The sequence below is a fragment of the Filicampus tigris genome, chromosome 12 (assembly GCF_054856515.1).
Source record: "Filicampus tigris isolate MCC_2025a chromosome 12, RoL_Ftig_1.0, whole genome shotgun sequence".
NCBI lineage: Eukaryota > Metazoa > Chordata > Actinopteri > Syngnathiformes > Syngnathidae > Filicampus > Filicampus tigris.
In genome coordinates this window covers 19,639,647-19,658,048 of record NC_141228.1, presented here as the reverse complement: position 1 = coordinate 19,658,048, position 18,402 = coordinate 19,639,647, and the positions used below count along the sequence as shown (strand labels likewise).

The following is an 18,402-nucleotide window of genomic DNA, read 5'->3' as shown; positions in this document are numbered from 1 at the left end:
CCCTGTGGGGGCCTGTATCGTTTTTAATGGCACTCGGTAACTTTGAGGAGGATGGGAGCAACCCTGCCACACAAAAAAAAAAATACAAATGTCCTGAATTTCGTTACGGCATACTCATTTCCTTCTTTCGCAAGAAGGACGGAAGTCGATTCGCAGGTCTACGCGCTATTACTGGTGTCATGGCAGAAGCCCCAAAACAAACAAAAAAAAACAAAAGCATTGTTTTGGTTATTAGATTCATTACCTCATCGCTATTCATCTTTCACACAGCCACTGGAAATAGAAATGTAATTCAGTCCAACTTGCATGCCATCGAGAGCTCAGGATTTCATGACTACGCGACTTTTGTCAAAACACTGCCGCTCTTGTCCACATGGCACCGCCATAATCAACAAAAACTGACACGACAAAGTGTTTCTTTAAGGTACATGTGGTATATTCATTTTTTTTGTGCTAAATTTGCCAACGTTTCACAAATAACTCTTTCATCTGCTAATCGTGTTGTTTTGTGTAGAATTATGAGGAAAGCATGAATTTAATTTTCATTTCCATTGTGGAGTGAGGCTATAAGAAACTGACTGTAACATGAAAAACTTTCCAGATGCACCCAGCCCTGCGTAAAAGGCAAACAAGAATAAATTCCAGATCTTTTGTTATGGTCTTTTGTCAGCCTCTAAGAGAGGCTTTACAATGCGTTTGAGGGAATCTGGCCTTGGTTTTGGAGCAATCAGGGCTGCAAGGTTGAACTTTAATCAGCAGCACAAACATTCATCGGCCATGGGAAAAAAAAGCGCTGAGGCCTGCACATCCTGATTGGACAACATATTGAATCTCCTCTCACAGATGCGTTCGTCTCCATTGTCCACCGGGGCGGATTGGACGTGCTACAGCCATTAAAGTCTGTAAATGCCGTTTTCCTTTATGGCACTCATGAGCTCGCTTTCTCCTACAGGCGGGAAAGAGGATGAGGTCATTGTACTGGAATCCGAATGCACACACACCCTCCACCACACAAGATAACCATCAACATCAGACCCCTCACATCTCCTCCGCTTACTCACAGTGTCGAAGGGTTTCCTGGCTCAAGTTATGAGCCAGACCATTTGGAAGAGAATCTGAAGCCACTGGGGGTTTATGATGGTTAATCCAGTATTTTGTGGGTCTCTGCTATTCGCTTTAAATCAGTTGTGACTCAAAGGACGCAATCATTTATGCATTACAAACCAAAAGGAAAACACAATGAATCCCTAGAGGCTCCATAAGGAGCAATGCTGTAATGTAATGAAAATAAGATGACACATTAATATTGTAGGGGTCAATGGAACACTTTTGCTGGGATTCATTCGAGCGCGGCTTCCAAAATCGAGCAAAATCCCTTCCATAATGCCAGTTTCGTAACAATAGTTCCCAAAAACGACAGTCTGTCACAATGCTGAGTCTGGTTGGAATGAAAACTACAACTTGAATGCAATTGCGGCAAGAATTTTGAAAAATGTTGGGGTTGGGAAAAAAAAAAGAGACTTTTTGGGGGACGTTTTGTGTGATATCTCTGATAAAAAAAAAATCAGTTTAAAATGTCTTTATATCAAATAAAAACGGATTATTTCTCAAAATGTCTCCTCGGCGCACATATAGACAAGCAACCATTTACACTCGCATTCAAGCCTATGAGAAAGATAGTCTACACTGCAGACTGTACCAAGAAAATACCGGAGGAACATGCAAACTACATACAAATTCTGAACCTCACAAATGTGACGCTGACTTGATAACCACAACCACACACTCACGTACAAATTGTAAAACAGAATGTGAGAATCCAGCCCATGACTGTGCCATTATCGATGTCCCATCATCTCGCAATGTAATAACACTCCATACTTGGTCATTCCCCATTTCACCTGCATCATGACCATCACTGCCATAATGCGTTTGCGTACTTTATACAACTTGGCCAGAGAACTTCAGAACTCTCTGGAGGGAGATGGAAAATCATGATGCAAAGGGAACGAGTGGAGAAAGAAAAATCGGAAAACGGGGGTGTGGGGGGTGGAGGGGGATCTCAAACAGTGAGAGATAATCACAGAGAACGGCAGGAATAAAAAGGAATCTGAAAATAAACAGTGTCGCATGGGCGCCAGCAATTGCATGGAATCACACAGAGACAACAAGGCACCGTGGAATATTTCAGGGAAATTAATACAGCTTCCTCATTATGAAGGGATAAATTGGGTTTTGAAGTGTTCTCTCAACATCGCGCTTCTGGGTGTTGTTTCCCCCCTGCAAACAGCAATATTTCATTGTCTAAACGTATGGCATAAAGTTCTTTTTACACATCGTTGGAATTTGATGGCTTTGTCTTACTTGTGTTTACTGCCCCCTTGTGGTAGGCGCTGCACATTGCCGAGGCATGACTTACATTAATTCACCCTGTTTTTCATTACAAAACACTCACACAACATATTTCAGTCATTTAATTAATGAAAATAACCGTCTGCGTGAAATTAAAAGACTTTTCTAGCATATTGTTCCCTTTACTTCCGGGTTTAGCCCCACAAGTGTATCCACTCGTTGAAATAATGGTTTGGCTAACTTTCAACAATAACATTCAAGTTTATGTACTCACCATTTGGTGTTTGAAGGGGCACGCGTGGAAGCTGTGCAGTACTTGCTGATTGGTTTATTCGTTGATTTGGGTGGAGCTTGTGCTAGAGTCCCACTTCGCATCTGGTGGTACCTGAGTTAGAGAGGGATTAATCGTGGTGAGATACTCACCTGTACGTCCTTCGCAGGTCGCTCAGGTTTTGTATCTTCCTATTTAAAAAAAAAAAAAAGAATACATTTACTACATTTAAAAAAACAACAACACATTTTTAGTGCCGTGTTTGTGTCAAGCAACATGAAGAGTCTGAAGGCAAAGTTTAAAAAGAACGAGGTAAGAGTTTGCCAGTATGAATCCCGAGTGGCTTGTGTCTTTTTATTTTTGTTCTCTTTTGTGATGTTCAGTGTCTGAAATAGACGTTCCCTGGGGAGCTTGTTTAATTGTAAGGTGGTGGCCATTGAGATTCAGTATTACCACAGCAGCATGGCAGCGGGGCTGCTTCACGAATGGTGCTAGAGCAGAGGCTCAATAGCCAATAGAGCTCAGGTAGCGTTCAATTATTCACGCGCACACACACACACACACATGTACACACCAGTTACACAGCATCCCCCTAGTGTCTCTACAGTAAACCCCTTCCTATAAGCGAATTGGAAAAAGAAAGAAAGAAAATGGCTTGTATGTTGGGGAGGAGCTAAGTTTAGCCTGGGTTGTAAGTGAAAGTTCCGGCGTGTCATTGCATATTTACACATGCACGTATGGCACTTTTTTTTTTTTCCAACATCAAATAATCTATCATTTATTTTTTTAGGGTAATATTGCAAGTTAGACATGGGATCATCGTTTGTGATATATTTACAGTGTGAACCATTAATATAGGCAATCATTATTATTCATTAAAAAAGCCATGGCGTCACTCACCGTTTTTCCCCTATTTGCAGAGACCAAAGAACATACATACAGTAGATTCTAAAATCTAATCTCGTGTTTTACTACTATATTTTCTAAGTGAGAGCTGCGCTTCAAATCTCTATACTCAATGCACATATTGGTGCTCCCGCAGCCTGAAAGCGAAAGCACGTGTCTCTCGCATCCCAGTGACCGAGCAGCCAAACTCGCAGAGCAGAGCCAGCATGTTTCTCCTCTTATTTGCTGAGTCCTGATATGGAACGACACGGGCACAAAGCTACAGGATGGAACGAACGCGGGGTACAACGCCTACAAGACTAAACAAAACAAACAAAACAAAAAAAAAAAATGCTAGAAAGGAGAAAGCTTAGATTTGAATTGTATTTGAAGCTCGGACGCTCCGATGTGTAATCAGCCATCAGGTCATAGCTCAGGGATCCTATTTAGTTTTGTGTGTGCTAGCTGCATGGATCCTCTGGAGCCTATCGTTAGCCTGATGAAGCGTTTTTGTCATTGTCTCAGCCTGCTCCCGCTCCCAGTATGTATCATTTCACAGTCATTAAACGGGATGACAGTCTAACTTTGCTTGAGCATGCTTTTTTTTTTTTTTTCCACTGCTCTGTCATGCCTTGTTTATACATTTTCTTCCTCTTTTTTGTTTTTTTTGTTTTTTTTTGGGCTTGGATCCCAAAAGAGTCAGGACTGGAGCAAGAGTGACGAGAGGCTCCTCCAGGCTGCGGAGCAAAACGAAGCAGACAAAGTGTCCGCCCTCATCCTTAAAAAGGGTCTCTGTCCCACCAAGTTGGATGCGGAGGGCAAGTCGGCGTAAGTGGGTCACTGTATTGTCACTTTAACAGAGCTGAGCCAAAAAACGCCAAAGAAACGAAAATGAATTGAGGACTAGAATGCGGTATGTTAAGATGGCGGCATATCAGAGATGGGCGACTTTAACGATGGGGGGGGGGGGGGGGGCGGGGGTGTCACAATTTTTTAGCAGTGCTACTTGGGGGCCACATAGGACAACGCACTTCCTAACCAGATGACAAAAACGCCATTTTAACACATAATGTGATTTCCCCCCAACAACTCGATTAATCAATGTGATGATAGTTGTCTCTAAAAATATTCAATAGTTGCAGCCGTAGAAAAATGACAGTTGACTTATTTGTGCCCAACATCAACGTGAGCTTCAGCGATTTTCATAATTGGCTATTTTTTTTCTTCTCCACTTCACAACACGATCACGGATTCCGTGTTTTGATTCAATTCACAGTGTTGACCAGACTCAAAATTATTTGCCTTTATAAATATTGAACAGGTTTAACATTTCCGATTGCTGTCCCTGAAAAAATACTCGTGTCCTCCTGGCAGCTTCCATCTTTGCGTGTCCCGAGGACATGTCGACTGTCTGGAGGTCATCGTCGCTCACGGAGCAGACCTCAACGTCACAGATGGTGCCGGTGTGTTATTTCACGAGACACTAAAACGTAGTATTATCCACCAAGGCCACTGCATCGCGTGTTGTTGACCGATTTTAATTGCTAGGCTTTGGCGCCCTCCACCTCGCAGCCAAAAACGGACAAACCGAGTGTTTGAAGAGACTCTTACAGGTAAATGAAGTTGATAAGATACATTTTCTTTTTAGTGAATTATCAAAGGTAGCAACTTTTGTCCTATCCTGTCTGTAACAGGAGAGACTGGAAGTAGATGGCACAGACGCCATTGGGAGGACAGCCCTCCACCACGCAGGTACCGTAACAGAACTATTACAAACTGGATGCCAGATTTTGGGAGGAAATTGATCATAACGCCATATCGTTGAAAAGTCATCTAAACACGAATGACCGATTTTGTTTCCAGCGGTGAGCGGCTGCATATCCTGCACTGAGATCCTGTGGGACTTTAAAGCTGATCTTGATGTGCAGGATGGGGTACGTTCAAGTTGATTCTATAGTTGCATTATTGCTCCAGTAATATTGCTGCATTCGAGGACGGTGGGAAATCGGACTTATGCCACCCGGATTCGAGGCGAACATAAACAACAAAGATGGCTGATTCCGATAAATTGTTTTTTTGTTGTGGTTCATCACAACACATTTTGACCAACAGCAAACCTCCTTGATAATTTCCCTCATTTCTATAAATAAATGAAGATCTTATCTCCAAAGTATTTCATTAATTTCACCGAATAACTTCATGCAGGGAGATAACGGCATATCTTCACGCAGTCAGTATTAATCCCGTTGTGTTGCGTGACATTATTTTGAAGAACTAAATTAAAGTGAAATATGGTTGTTTATTTATAATTTTGTAAATTATGTTTTCACGGCCATTCACCGTTCATGTCTCCGTGACGTCACATTCCCCCCCCCCCCCCCCGTCTTCATAACTCAGAAAACTCTGACTCCCCACTTTCCCCGAATGCAACATATCATCGCTGTCCTGTGAAAAACACTTATGTCCAGTTTTTGATTTAAAAAAAAAAAAATGTTCCCGTTAATGCGATGTCTAACGCGGAACCACCATTCACGTAAAAATAAGGACATTTTTAAAAAAAATGTGTGTTTTGACCCCCTGTTCAGGATGGAGCCTCCGCCCTCATTCTGGCAGCGCAGATGAGTCGAGCGGAGCTGTGTGTCTTTCTGCTGGGCCGAGGTGCCAACGCAAACATTCAAGACAACCAAGGAAGGTGCACAACTCTTCTTCTGTGCGGCAGCCTCAGTCAAGGAGGCCGGCTGGAAGTTGTGTGTCAGTCTGGCTGTAGCAGCTGCTGAATTCCAAGACAGATGGAGCCACAAACCTCTATGGGATCATTATCGCAGCTTTGGGGTTGTGCTGGCTGGAAACAGAGGAAGGATTCATTAAGAGAGGCAGCGGCATTTGGATAAGATTTCAAGGGTGCTAGTTCAAGGCCTCTGGCAGGGATCAACGACTTGCAGTTTGATGTTGGAGGTAGCAAACATGTTGGTTCAGTCTCTACTTGTTCGCTGGCACAACTCTGCTTAGTATAAAACTGCCATGGAAACAAGAGTTGTGAATATTCAGCAGCACTCAGCAAGCGTGATCAGGATTCCCCCCCGTTTGAGACCCTGAAGTGTTGATAATTGGATGACATGGAAATGGGTCATTTAATTCCCAACTACTATGCCTCGGCTTTTTAGTGTGCCACGAGAGTTCATCAGGTGTGCCAAGGGAAATTATATTTTCACTTAATTGGTCAGAAAATGATGACCATATTTTTTAGAGTATATGTTGCTCCGGAGTATAAGGGGCACCGGTAAAAAAAATAAATAAAAAATTATCATGGAGAAGAAAAAAAAAAAAAGACATATATGAGTCACTCTGCAGTATCAGTCACAGTTTTGGGGGGGATGTAATTGTGAAGTAGAAGAAGAAATGGAAGAACAAGAAATAGAAGAACAGCAACATATTTTGTTGTTCATATTCACAGCCTGAACCTACCGTGCCAAAAACCGTTTCTGACAGGTCCACCACAACATGGCTCCGGTGACCCCACAAGGGCTTAATGTCAGACCCTATATTTACCTCACCAAAAGGTGCAATAACTGACCAAGATTCTAGTTAACATCAGCCATTTTAAACTAAAAAGCGGAGGTTCCAATTCCAACCGGAACTCGTTCGCTGTCGTCATCACAATTAGAGAACGGGGATTGATGGTGCCGGTCTGAGCTCTAATTTTTAATATATATACAAGTCACCCCTGAGTATAAGTCGCAGGACCAGCCAAACTGTGAAACAAGTATATCCATATTTTGAAATCTAGGCTTTAACGAAGAGAAAGGTCCGTCCGCAATCTGTCATCCATTTGTGTCTTCAATCAGGACTGCCTTAATGTTGGCCTGCGAGAGCGACAGCGCGCAAACAGTTGCCGTTCTACTCAGAGGCGGGGCCAACACGCAGCTGGTCGACGGCCTGGGAAACAAGGCGCGCGACTACAGCCCCGACAGCCATCGCATCGTGTACATGTTGCAAAACGGAGCACCTCCTGGTACGGTATTAGTGTCAAAGTCATTTCAGTGTAAGGGTATAGTTGCGCTTTGGGCATTTGGACCGCACTTCCGACCACTTGACATTGAACATCCAGTACGTTTGGCTAGTAGGGGTGTTCTGATGCAAACTCAAAAAAAAAAAATGTACGTGCGCACATATTTACATGTATCTCAATGTTCTCTCTCCTTCTGCATACCGATTGTCAGAGGGCACAGGCGAGGAGGTAATGTCACATTACCCCCCCGGAACTCGTTCCTCTCCGGCCCATCATCATATTGCGCATCGTTTCCAATGTGATGTTATTGTCTTCCCGTGTGTTATTGGCCACATCAAGACGTTCTCCTTTAATTGAATTTTAATCAGAATGCTTCCCTTCTGACTCCAACAATGCAGACCCCCCTGAATAACTCACGAAGCTCACTGGTGCAAGGGGGGAGTACCCCTCGCAAACGGAAAGCACCTCCCCCGCCACGCTCTCCTCTCCAGGTACTCTTGCACAGGTTTTTACAACCTTTTATTTATTTACATTAGAAAAGAAAGTACTGTACTGTGTCCCCCCCTTGACGGGGGAAGTCAACCCAAGCATATTTTTTTCCAGAATATGTTTTTTGGAGGCCCACTAGTTGAAATAAGGTAATATGATTCATATGAAATATGAGTTAAGCTTGTTTTTAGCTAGCTCAGGGGGCGGCCATTTTGTCACTTCCGTCGACTGAAGATGACATCGAAGTGGCTCAGGGCTCAGATAACTACCAATCACGGCTGACCTGTTTTCTGAAGCTGAGCCATGATTGGCCGTTATCTGAGCCCTGAGCCACTTCGATGTCGTCATCTTCAGTCGACAGAAGTGACAAAATGGCCGCCCCCCCTGAGCTAGCTAAAAATGGGTGACTTTCTCATATGCCACAAACACAGTATTAAATAAAAAGCCGTGTCTAGACTAATGGGCCTGCATAGGAACATATTCTGGAAAAAGATGTTTGGGTTGACTTCCGCTTTAAAAAGATTTGTAATAGATGCCACAAGATGGTGGCAAATCAATACCTTTATATTCAACAAAGCCAAAACCCAAAAGCAGTTAATTGTATTATACTTTATAGCTTTTTATAGTTAATAGTTTCTCAGTGAACAATAGAGGATAGGTTTCCAAATAAAATCTGTGAATAGGTGAATTCACAGAGACAACCCTCAAATGATAAAAATCCACATATAACTGGCGCCCAAATAAATGCATTGGAGGGGGGGGGGGCGACGGATTAAGCATTTTTTTTTTAATGTAAGAAACGGGGCTCAAATGGGTAAAAGAAACAAAAAGTGGAGAAGCATTCAATCGTCGATGACTTTTTGTACCGATTGAGTGAAAATTGGAATTTTCATTGGCACACTGGTTGGGAATCACTGCTCTACAATAATCATTCAAGTGAGTTATTATCCTGCTTCCGTTTCATGAGCGCATGTTTCACGTAACCCATCATGATGGTTCAGGCTTTTCCACCCACCCCTCATCCACGTAGTCCTGCTCCCACCGTTCAGTCGTCCGAGCCCCCCGTTCACTCGCCTTCTCCTCAGCCTCCAGAAGCACATCAGGTGACTGAGAATTGATTTTTTTTTTTTTTTTTTTTTTGGGAAGTCATTTATATTTTCCATTTCCAGTATTATAAAGAATTTACACGAAGACTTTTATTTTGGTGCAAGTTGGAAGATGAGGAGGTGTTTGAGGAGATTCGGCGACTACGTCTTGAGCGAGGTCGCCTCCTCCAGAAGATCAAAGGCTTGGAGCAGCAGCAACAGAGTGCCCTTTCTGCCTTGGAGGAGGTACTGCAATCCTAATGTATACTTTTGGGGAATTGCAAACTAGCTGCACAGTGTGACACGGCACGCGTGTGTGTGTGTGTCGTGCGCGCGCACCGCATTAGCTGTCCCAACTGAAAGAGCGGCTAAAAGAAGCGGAGGCCGAGCGGGACAAGTTGATCGAGGAGCTGGAGGGAGTCAACGGCGTCGGGGCAAGCGACTCTGAGGATATGGAGGAAATGTTTGACTTTCCAGGTATGGCATTTGTGATTCCCAAGCTGCACGGGCATTCCCAATATGGGCAAAAGCCTGACAGGCTTTAACTCTTCGTCAAGTATCAAACATGGCTGGAGGTGTTTAACGTGGGGGAATGTTTTTGCACCCTTTTCTCTCATGCTTTAAGATGCCACAAGATGGCGCCAATATTGGAACGGAAAGTATTAAGAAGTATGCTGAAGTACTGCATTTCAACTGAGTGATGAACTTTTTTTTGGTTCATTGGGGAGGAGCTAAGTTGAGCCTGGGTTGTTAGTGGAAGTTACGGTTCCTTCATATTATTATACGGGACCAATTTCATGCATATTTCACAAATTATGAATGGCTCACTGTTGGTATGTGAGTTATAGTCTTTTTTTTTTTTTTTTCCTCGAACATGACCTCCAGAGAAGTTGCTCTCTGGGCGTTCCAGAGCCTCACCTGCTCGCCACGAGGCCTCCTCCCCCGCAGAATCAGCCGGTCCGTCTCACTCCCCCGCAGACCGCGGACCTGCGGAAGAATTGCACCAAAAAATAGAGGAGCTTACATCACAGAATGCCGAGCTTGTTCTCAAAGTTCAGGTACAACCGAACAACTTGCAGAGAGAGGACTCACACACACACAAACACACACACACACACACACACACACACACCACAGTGGTCGACTCTGTCATGCGAGGGTGTCTTTTATGTCATGATGAACTTTATGATGTCATATTTATTCCGTACGCCTCAGTTAGGGTAGTTGCAATTTGGCTTCATTGAATGCTCACTAACATGGCAGCCACACCTTCTTTTTTACCAATTGTACGTATTCTTATTTTATGTAGCGGGACAAAAGGTGCCACACTGCATTTCTCGCTATTGTGCCTTCGCCTCTTTGCAGATGCTGGAGATGTTTGAGAAGGATGAGACCGACATGCAAATTCCCGGCGCTGACTTTGTCCCCTTGGCACAGTACGAGACCATTAGGAAGGAGTTTGAGGCCCTGCAGGAGCGCTTCTCTCAGGCTCAAATGTCCAACGGGGAGTCCGGCGAGGTGGGGGAACGGTAAGGTCATCCCACGCATATTTGCGCTACACAACTATAACAAACAAATCTTGTCATTGGATTGCTGTGGCGATCCAACTTAGAACAAATTCAACTACGCAGCTTTCTTTGTGCGAAAGATACCTCAGCGATTTGCTGAAAAAGATGCCTCCGAAGAGCTGGCTAAATAGAAATTGGTGTCAAGGAAGTATGCTGAAGTGACACATCTAAGCTGAGAGACAAGCTTTCCATGTCAGGGAGGAGCTATGTTTAGCCTGGGTTGTTAGTGGAAGTTATGGAGAGTCATGCCCGCGTGCACTTTTTTATTGCCATTTTTTTGACATCAAATCAATTTGTAAGCCATTTTAATAATAAGGACGATGATGTAAGATGAGTTTGAAATTTGAGTAAACTTTTGGGGAAATCATAGTTTGTGGTATGTTTACTTTTACACTTTTAAAAGGGGAAATCCACCCTAACACATTTCTTTCCAGGATATGTTCTGTGCAGGCCCACTAGTTGAAACAAGGCAGTATGATTAATATGAAATATGAATTAAGCAGCAAAATGCACCCCTTTTTAGCCATTTCAGGGGTTGGCCATTTTGTCACTTCTGTCGACTGAAAATGACATCACAACTACCCCGTGCCGAGGTAACGACCAATCGCGGCTCAGCTTCAGAAAACAGGCGAGCTGTGATTGGTCGTTACCTGAGCAGTTGTGATGTCATTTTCAGTCGACAAAGGTGACAAAATGGCCGCCCCCGGAGATGGCTAAAAACGAGTGGATTAACCCTTATTCCACAAACGCGTTATTTATCAGCATGCCTTGTTTCAACTAGTGGGCTTGCGTAGAACATATTCTGGAAAAAAAATATGTTTGCGTTGACTCCTTTTTTTCATGTAGGTAATTCACAGTGTATTGTTGTAGACTAAATGAAGTCATACATTAGAAGTGAGGATGGCTGTAGCTAATTCATACATTTGATATGAGCATCGTTTAGGATAAATGACCTTTATATTGGTCCACAGTGGTGAGGAGACATCACAGACTGGACTTTCAGAGAGCCCAGAGGCACTGAAGGACAAGCTGCGTAGCCTGCAGCTCCAGTTGGCTTCTGCCCAGTCCGAGCTGGAGCAGCTAAAGGAGCAAATGCGTCTTGGGGTGTTCTCCGTGGAGTGCGGCGAAGGGCTTACGGCGGCGGCAGGTGCCAGCGAGCTCCCAGACTCCGAGGCCCAGCAGCTGAGGGCAAGAGTGGGCGAGCTGGAGGAGGAGCTTGCTCAGAGCCGCGCCAAAGCGCTCGCTCAGACCTCCGAGGACACTGACAGAATCAAACAGCTGACAGAGCGAGTCGAGCAACTCCAGGCCGCTCTGGTCCGGAAAACGCCCGCAGGCGACGGCGACTGGACAGACTCGGGCGCGGGAGAGCCAACAGAAATTGCGAAAGTTCAAGAAAAAGTGGCCGGGCTGGAGGCCGGCGCGGTACGGGGAGGGAGCACGTCGGGAGGCGCGGGGCCGGACGGAGATCAGGTTCGTCTTCTTCGGGAACGCGTGGTGGAGCTGGAGGGCCAGCTGAGGAAGTGCGTGCCCCGTTCGCATCTGGAGGAGGTGCAGGTCACCCTGGGTCTTCAGTGCGAGCAGCTGGCCGGGGAGAGAGCGGAGGTGGCGAGGAGGCTCAACGATGCCCTCCTGCAATTGGAGAGAATCAGGCCTCCGGCAAACGGCGAGGACGACGATGAGGAAGAAGAGCACTCGGAGAGCTCGGAGCTCTCGGTCACATCAGGTCGGACATGTAGCCAAATAGAAACTAGGGCTGGGCAATCGATCGATTTAATTGATTCATTCGAGAATATTTGTCAGGATTTCAATAACCGCTTTCGATATAAATCGTTTCTGTATTTCAAAGGGTCAACAAACAAAATGGCTGCGCCTAGAGGGCACTGCAGTAGTCTCCGAAGTTGGTGATGCCAATTTACGATTTCGTTTCTATATCGGACGACTTTTCCAGCATCTATTTTTCGTAAAAAAAAAAAAAAAAAAAGACTTAGCCAGTTTAATTCCTGCTAAGAAACAGATTAATCGAAGTGTTGGCCGTTTTTGACCCGAGGTATGTGCTAAATCCCTCAAAGGCAAAAAACTAAAGTCGAAGTTGTTTTGAATAATGTCAACGTTGTTTACATTTTCTATTGGTGAAGGGGGGGGGGGGGGGGGAAATCGATTGAAATCAGAAATGGGATTTTTGTGAGAAAAAAAAAAATCCCAGCCTCTAATTTTGAAGTCCTAGTGGGACGTCTTAAATCTATAACAGAGATTTCTGTAAATGCCATTTGAGTGACTGACCGCATATTTCTATCCAATCAGAACGTTCCAGACGCACACTGGCCGCCGTCCGCGAAGAGCTGGAGGTGGCGCGACAAGAAGCCGCCCAGGCTCTCGACTGCTTATGTGCCGAGCGAGAGAGCCGCGCCAACGACACCCTGCACCTAAAGGATGTCGTGCCTCTGTCCAAGCACAAAGAAGCGCTCTCCGCCGTGTCGGAGCAACTGGCCCAAACTCTACAGGAGCTTCAAGAGGAAAAGACACGGCGGACGGACGCCGAAGAGCAGGCGGTTAGCCTAGAGGCCAAACTGGAGACCATGCATGAGGCTGTACCGAAGGAGGAGCATGAGAAAGTCAAGGTTGGTGGACCAGGCGGCTCACCTGCGATCCGAACGACGACAAGCACCGCAGAAAATGGATGGACGAAAAACTTCAAATACATTTACAGTACAGTGGTACCTCTACTTACGAAATTAGTTGGTTGTGGAAGAAATTTCTTCAGTAGAACATTTTGTAAGTAGAGACGCGTTTTCCATGTAAATGCCCTAATCCGTTCCAAGCCCCCCAACATTCAGACATAAATGTTTTATAAAGCATAAAAATGCATGAAAACATGTAACAAATACATGTTACAATTAGATTATTGCACAATAGATTAGAGTTGTGCATAATGTACAAAAACAAAGAATAGAGTATCAAGAATAAAAATGGCCGTTTACCTCTTAATTGCTGTCCTCATCGCTTTTTGCCCTCTTTGGTTCATGTTCTCTCTCAGAAGTGGTTTTTGCCTGGCGTTTTGTAAACAACTGATTTAATAACGTGGCGGCTGACGATAAAAAGCGGTCATATTCTTTGGCGAGATCAACCAAACGCATCCCTTTTCATACTTTTCTATTATCTCTTGTTTTGTTTGTATGGACAAAAAAAAAAAACGATTATCTTCTTTTTTTCTTTTCCTCGTTTCTAATTCACGTCAAACTATCGGAAGACCACATGGCCAGAGGAGCGAATGACATACAAGAGGTCCCTCTTAGCCAATGGGATGCCAGGAAGATGCTAGGCTAGCCAATGGCATAGCAGCTATGAGTATGTTGCGTTCAGGAAACTCCGGAGTATAACCCCATACTTTTACCTTTCGTATCCTGAAATTTCTTTCGTAACTAGAGGCAATATTTTCCTGTCGAGGCGTTTCGTAACTTGAAAATTTCGTACGAAGGGACGTTGGTAAGTAGAGGTACCACAGAATTAATATTCAATCTCCTAGCTATACAATCGCAACGGATGACGTTAAGTCTAAAAACTTTATGCTACCCTTAAACAGCAAAATAACCCCAAGTCTCTACTATCCTGTTAGGCCGAGCTCCAGCGTTCCCTGCAGGCCAGCGAGACCAGTGTCGCAGCAGCCCAAGAGGCTCTGAGTGACAAGGAGATGGAGCTGAGGCAACTCAAGTCCGAAAAGGCCGCCCAACAGGGTCTTATCTCCAAGGAGGACCACGAGGCCCTGCGGCTGTCCATGCAGGCCGAGATCAACGCCGCGGCGGCCCGCCTCAACGACCTCACGCGCAAACACGAGAAGACCTGCACTGAGGTAGACGTGGTTTCTTGCCAAAGAAATAATCATAATAGTCACAACCCGCTGGGTGTTTCTACCCGTGCAGGTATTCCAAGTGCAGCGGGAGGCTCTGTTTAACAAGAGCGAGCGACAGGTGGCGGAGACTCAGTTGGCCGCTGTGCAGCAGCAGCTTCAAGAACTGCAAACCAAGTCCAGTCACATCCGGGAACTCCACGCTAACGTGCAGGAATCGCAAGGCCTTGTCAAGGAGAAGGACCGCAAGGTGAGATGGTGCAAGGCGGCGTTGAGGAAGAACACTCAATGGACAAGGGTTGGAAACTTTAGATTTTGATGTTTTAGTGTTGGTGGGATCAACCACATGAACAGAGAGGTACAGTGGAAATGAGTTGGGGAGCTTAATTTAGACTACAGCAGTGCTTTGCTGCCATCTTGTGGCATATACAATTGAAAAGTATTATTAACTGCAGGGCCCCCCAAATGATGACCTTTTGCTCCTAAAATGTGAGGGAATTTCAGTGCAAGTAGATTTTCCATCGACTCGCACTAGTTCGACCAGTAAATTGATATGTAAACTGTTTTGGATGCAGATAACAGAGCTTTCTAAGGAGGTGTTCCGGCTAAAGGAGGCGCTTGGATCTCTCTCGCCTCCTCTTGGCATCCCGTCCTCCAGTTCCCACGCTCATCATGGGAACCCGGGACAGCAAATGGCACTCCAGAACAGGATTGCCATACTCAGCCAACAGCTGCAGGTGCAGAAGAGCCAATTATAATTTCGCCCCAAAATATGCATACATCATGTTTGTACTTAGTATAATGATTTTTTATTTTATTTTTTTTTTTAATTGTGAATTTTCAAGGATTGGGAAAGAAAGCACAAACAGGTGGTGGCTGTGTATCGTTCTCATTTACTGGCAGCCGTGCAGGTCAGAGTCGAGCGACACAGAATCGCACATGCACATCACGCACACTGTTTTACAGAAAAATAGGTCCACACACTGAAGAACAACTTCCATAACAAATAAATAAATAAGGTTTTTTTTTTTTTTTAAAAGGCCCTCGAGGAAGTGGCCTTCATGGGCACACTTAAGATGTAGATTATCCCAATTTTGATGTTGACTCAGTGTCAATGTCTTACTTTTGTTGTTAGCTGTAGAATAAAGTTGCAATTTTATATATATAAACAATCATAAAACATGGAAATTTACGAAAATAGTAAAGTCATGATACTAAGTTGTTATATTTTGAGAAAACGTTTGTGATACAAGTCATAATTAAGTGGGAAGTTCACAAGAATAGGAAACCTTAATTTATTAGAGTCAAGCTGTTATATTAAAACAAAAGTATCATTTTAAGAGAATTTTTTACGATAATATTAATAAATCTGAAAATAAAGTTCTAATAATGCAAGAACAAAGTCCGATTTTTATAATACCAAGCCCTAATATTTTAAGACTTAAGTTGTAACTTTATGGGAATTAAGTTTGGATTTAAAACAAAAACAAAATAACAAAAACGCTTTTGCTTTTGTGTGCGAGTCCAACAGGGTCGTATGGACGAAGAGGTGCAACGTCTTCTCCTGCAGATCCTCAGGATGAGCCAACAGGATCAATGACATCCACGCCGTCCGCCGTTATAGCTCGTCATATCATGCAAACACAAGTGTGCGACTTAGCTGCTGACGGATGACGAGCTAAAATATCCCACAACACCTCCTGGGGGCTGCCACTAGCCGAGGGTAGGACATTGGAAATGCTTGTTCATGTTCATCTATGCCAGCGACATCTTGTGATCGGCAGAACAATTAAATGCTCTTCCACTAGAGGGGAGAAGGTATAAAATTGATTTTTTTTTTTAACATGTAGAATATGTGCCTTGGCTTAAGGTTAAGAAACACTGGCCTATGCCATCTAATGTGGGCGGAGCATGGTGTCAAAAGTCTGACAGTTGTTTTCAAGAATTACCCAGAAAAGGAAGGTTTGCAGCTTTCATTGCCTTTGTTCATGAAGATTTTCCAAGCAATAGCATGTTTAGCTTGAAGAAAGTAAAGGCGTTGCTACTAAGGACAATACCTGTAGTATTTCCTCCATCCCACATCCAAGCTGTAAAACCTTATAATGAAACAAGTGTGGTGTGCCTTTCAGTAAAAGCCAGTGTGATTATTTTTGTTGCCCTACCATTTTTTAACAATATATTTCCCCCGTTTTGATTCGAAATAAATACATAAAAAGCCATCTACTGGTGTTCCTGTTCATTGTAGCACTATCTCATATATAGTATAGTATAGTCAAGCTGCGCGCAGCTCTGAAGGATGACGCTGGCACATCAAAGTGGAGTTCATGCACTTCTTCTGGCGTCTTCCCTACTTCCGGAAATACGCCGCACAAAACCTGCTGTGTAGTGGTTTGCTGGCATGCTTTTATTTTGAAGGCCGGGAAGTGTGAAGGAGGGGAAGTGTGGAAAATAAGTAGTCCACAGCGGGTTTGAATAGTACATTAGCCAGCTAATCATCTTTACATAAACCTCTGCCCAGTGCCCAGCTATGATCATTAGCTTTAAGCTTTTCTATTTGAAGGACTTTCCACCAAGCAAGTAAGTGCTGTATGTTTACTCAGCTGCCCAAGTTGCTAGCATTATAATCAGAGCTGAGCATCGCCTATTTCCCGTCTGCATATTTGATCGACCCACATGGTCCCAGTCGACCCGAGTGTGCCAAACGACGTTGAGAACGGACTTAACCTGGACCACGTTACACGCAGGTGCCGCACAGTAAAATAAAACTGTGTTTTGTACCTTGCGGTCCCACAGACGCAATGATATGTGCCCCATATTGTTTTTATTTCACGGATCACGTACCACGCTGTGCGTGTGTGTGAGTCTGTTGTTTTTTTTTAAATAATTTTAGTTTGGCGGCGTGTCTCCTCGTGCGGCGCCTGCTTATGACGTATAAAGACTCGCCGCTGATTGACTGGACAGGACGGAAAGCGGTGTAGGTTATGCGATGCCCAGCTCTGATTAAAATGTATTCAGTTAGAAACACATTTTCTTACCTTAATCTTTTGTTTTTGTGGCCTTCCGGTATTTCTTCTATGGCTGTGTCAAAGTTCACAGGCTGGGTGCTCCGAAGGTATCAGTTTCGGTCACATGACTTTCGGTGAAACTAGACACACCTGGTGTCCAAATTTAATTAAGCCTGTACAAATTCGCCACGGTTTACGTCCATGGAGGCTACACGAGGAGGATCTTTTGAAGGTGTCTAAGGATGCAGCCTGCAAATTCTCTTTTTTGAATTTAGAAACAATGTGTGGCCGAATATGCGGCCTTCAGAGGACGTAGCCTGTAAATTTGGACACAACCTTTTTTTTCTGCAGGTCACCAGTTATCTCCTCCCCACTTCCTGTTCCTTGGTTCAACTTCCTGTTTTGTTTTCCTCCAAAAGCTTAACCTTTTATATCAACGTATTTGCAAGATGGCTGGACTTACTGCAGTGTCGCTATTAGCTGAATAAAGTGGGATACACACATATACGCAGTTTTTACATGTACAACCTTACCCTTGAAAATTCATTCCCATGAAATAGTACAACCCAGGCTAAATTTAGCTCCTCCCCGACATACAAAACTTGTCTCTCAGATGAGATGCATCACTTCAACATACTTTGTCAGATTCGGACAAAAGTGAATTTGCAGCACAAAGGGAGTTCTGCAATACAAATAGACTGGTCAACACATTTTTACAGATTTTTAAAATCAGAAATAATACAAGTAAACTTTTCTAGATTTTTTTTTTTAAGGGGGCGGGGGGAGTGGGGGCACTGTTTCTGAATCTGCCCTTGTTTTAAAAACACAAAAAAGGAAAATATCGGATGTGCTAGAAAAAAAAGTTAAGACTTTTTTAAATCAGTGTCAAAAATA

At 44.0% G+C, this 18,402-nt stretch overlaps 1 protein-coding gene and 2 long non-coding RNA genes across 4 annotated transcripts; 2 read left to right on the top strand and 1 right to left on the bottom strand.

The window, feature by feature from the left end:
- Positions 1-2,778: 2,778 nt before the first annotated feature.
- On the top strand, positions 2,779-16,697 carry ankrd24 (ankyrin repeat domain 24). Its single transcript, XM_086046439.1, has 22 exons — positions 2,779-2,935; positions 4,206-4,336; positions 4,883-4,971; positions 5,057-5,121; positions 5,203-5,260; positions 5,372-5,442; positions 6,094-6,200; positions 7,354-7,520; positions 7,729-7,745; positions 7,916-8,008; positions 9,008-9,109; positions 9,218-9,337; positions 9,439-9,568; positions 9,977-10,149; positions 10,457-10,620; positions 11,631-12,382; positions 12,961-13,277; positions 14,273-14,506; positions 14,577-14,753; positions 15,079-15,240; positions 15,349-15,414; positions 16,035-16,697. Exons 1-22 carry the CDS (start codon positions 2,900-2,902, stop codon positions 16,101-16,103), a joined length of 3,300 nt encoding a protein of 1,099 aa, XP_085902565.1. The 5' UTR covers positions 2,779-2,899; the 3' UTR covers positions 16,104-16,697.
- LOC147139034 (uncharacterized) lies at positions 14,797-17,896 on the bottom strand. The gene is made up of 2 exons (XR_015088892.1): positions 17,539-17,896; positions 14,797-15,234 (listed from the first exon to the last, which is right to left on the bottom strand). It is a non-coding gene; the product is annotated as an uncharacterized LOC147139034 (long non-coding RNA).
- Positions 16,940-18,011, top strand: LOC147139033 (uncharacterized). 2 transcript variants are annotated; one of them, XR_015088894.1, is made up of 3 exons: positions 16,940-17,080; positions 17,593-17,740; positions 17,860-18,011. It is a non-coding gene; the product is annotated as an uncharacterized LOC147139033 (long non-coding RNA). The 2 variants fall into 2 exon arrangements; XR_015088893.1 differs by having other exon boundaries at positions 17,593-18,011.
- The last annotated feature ends 391 nt before the right edge of the window (positions 18,012-18,402 follow it).

What these genes read in the sequence shown, in the direction of transcription:
- ankrd24 (XM_086046439.1), top strand. Translation starts at nt 2,900, where the DNA reads ATGAAGAGTCTGAAGGCAAAGTTTAAAAAGAACGAG. An exon ending in CAAAGTTTAAAAAGAACGAG is followed by an intron (nt 2,936 to 4,205) that starts GTAAGAGTTTGC and finishes GGATCCCAAAAG; the next exon opens with AGTCAGGACTGGAGCAAGAG. An exon ending in CGCCACGCTCTCCTCTCCAG is followed by an intron (nt 8,009 to 9,007) that starts GTACTCTTGCAC and finishes ATGATGGTTCAG; the next exon opens with GCTTTTCCACCCACCCCTCA.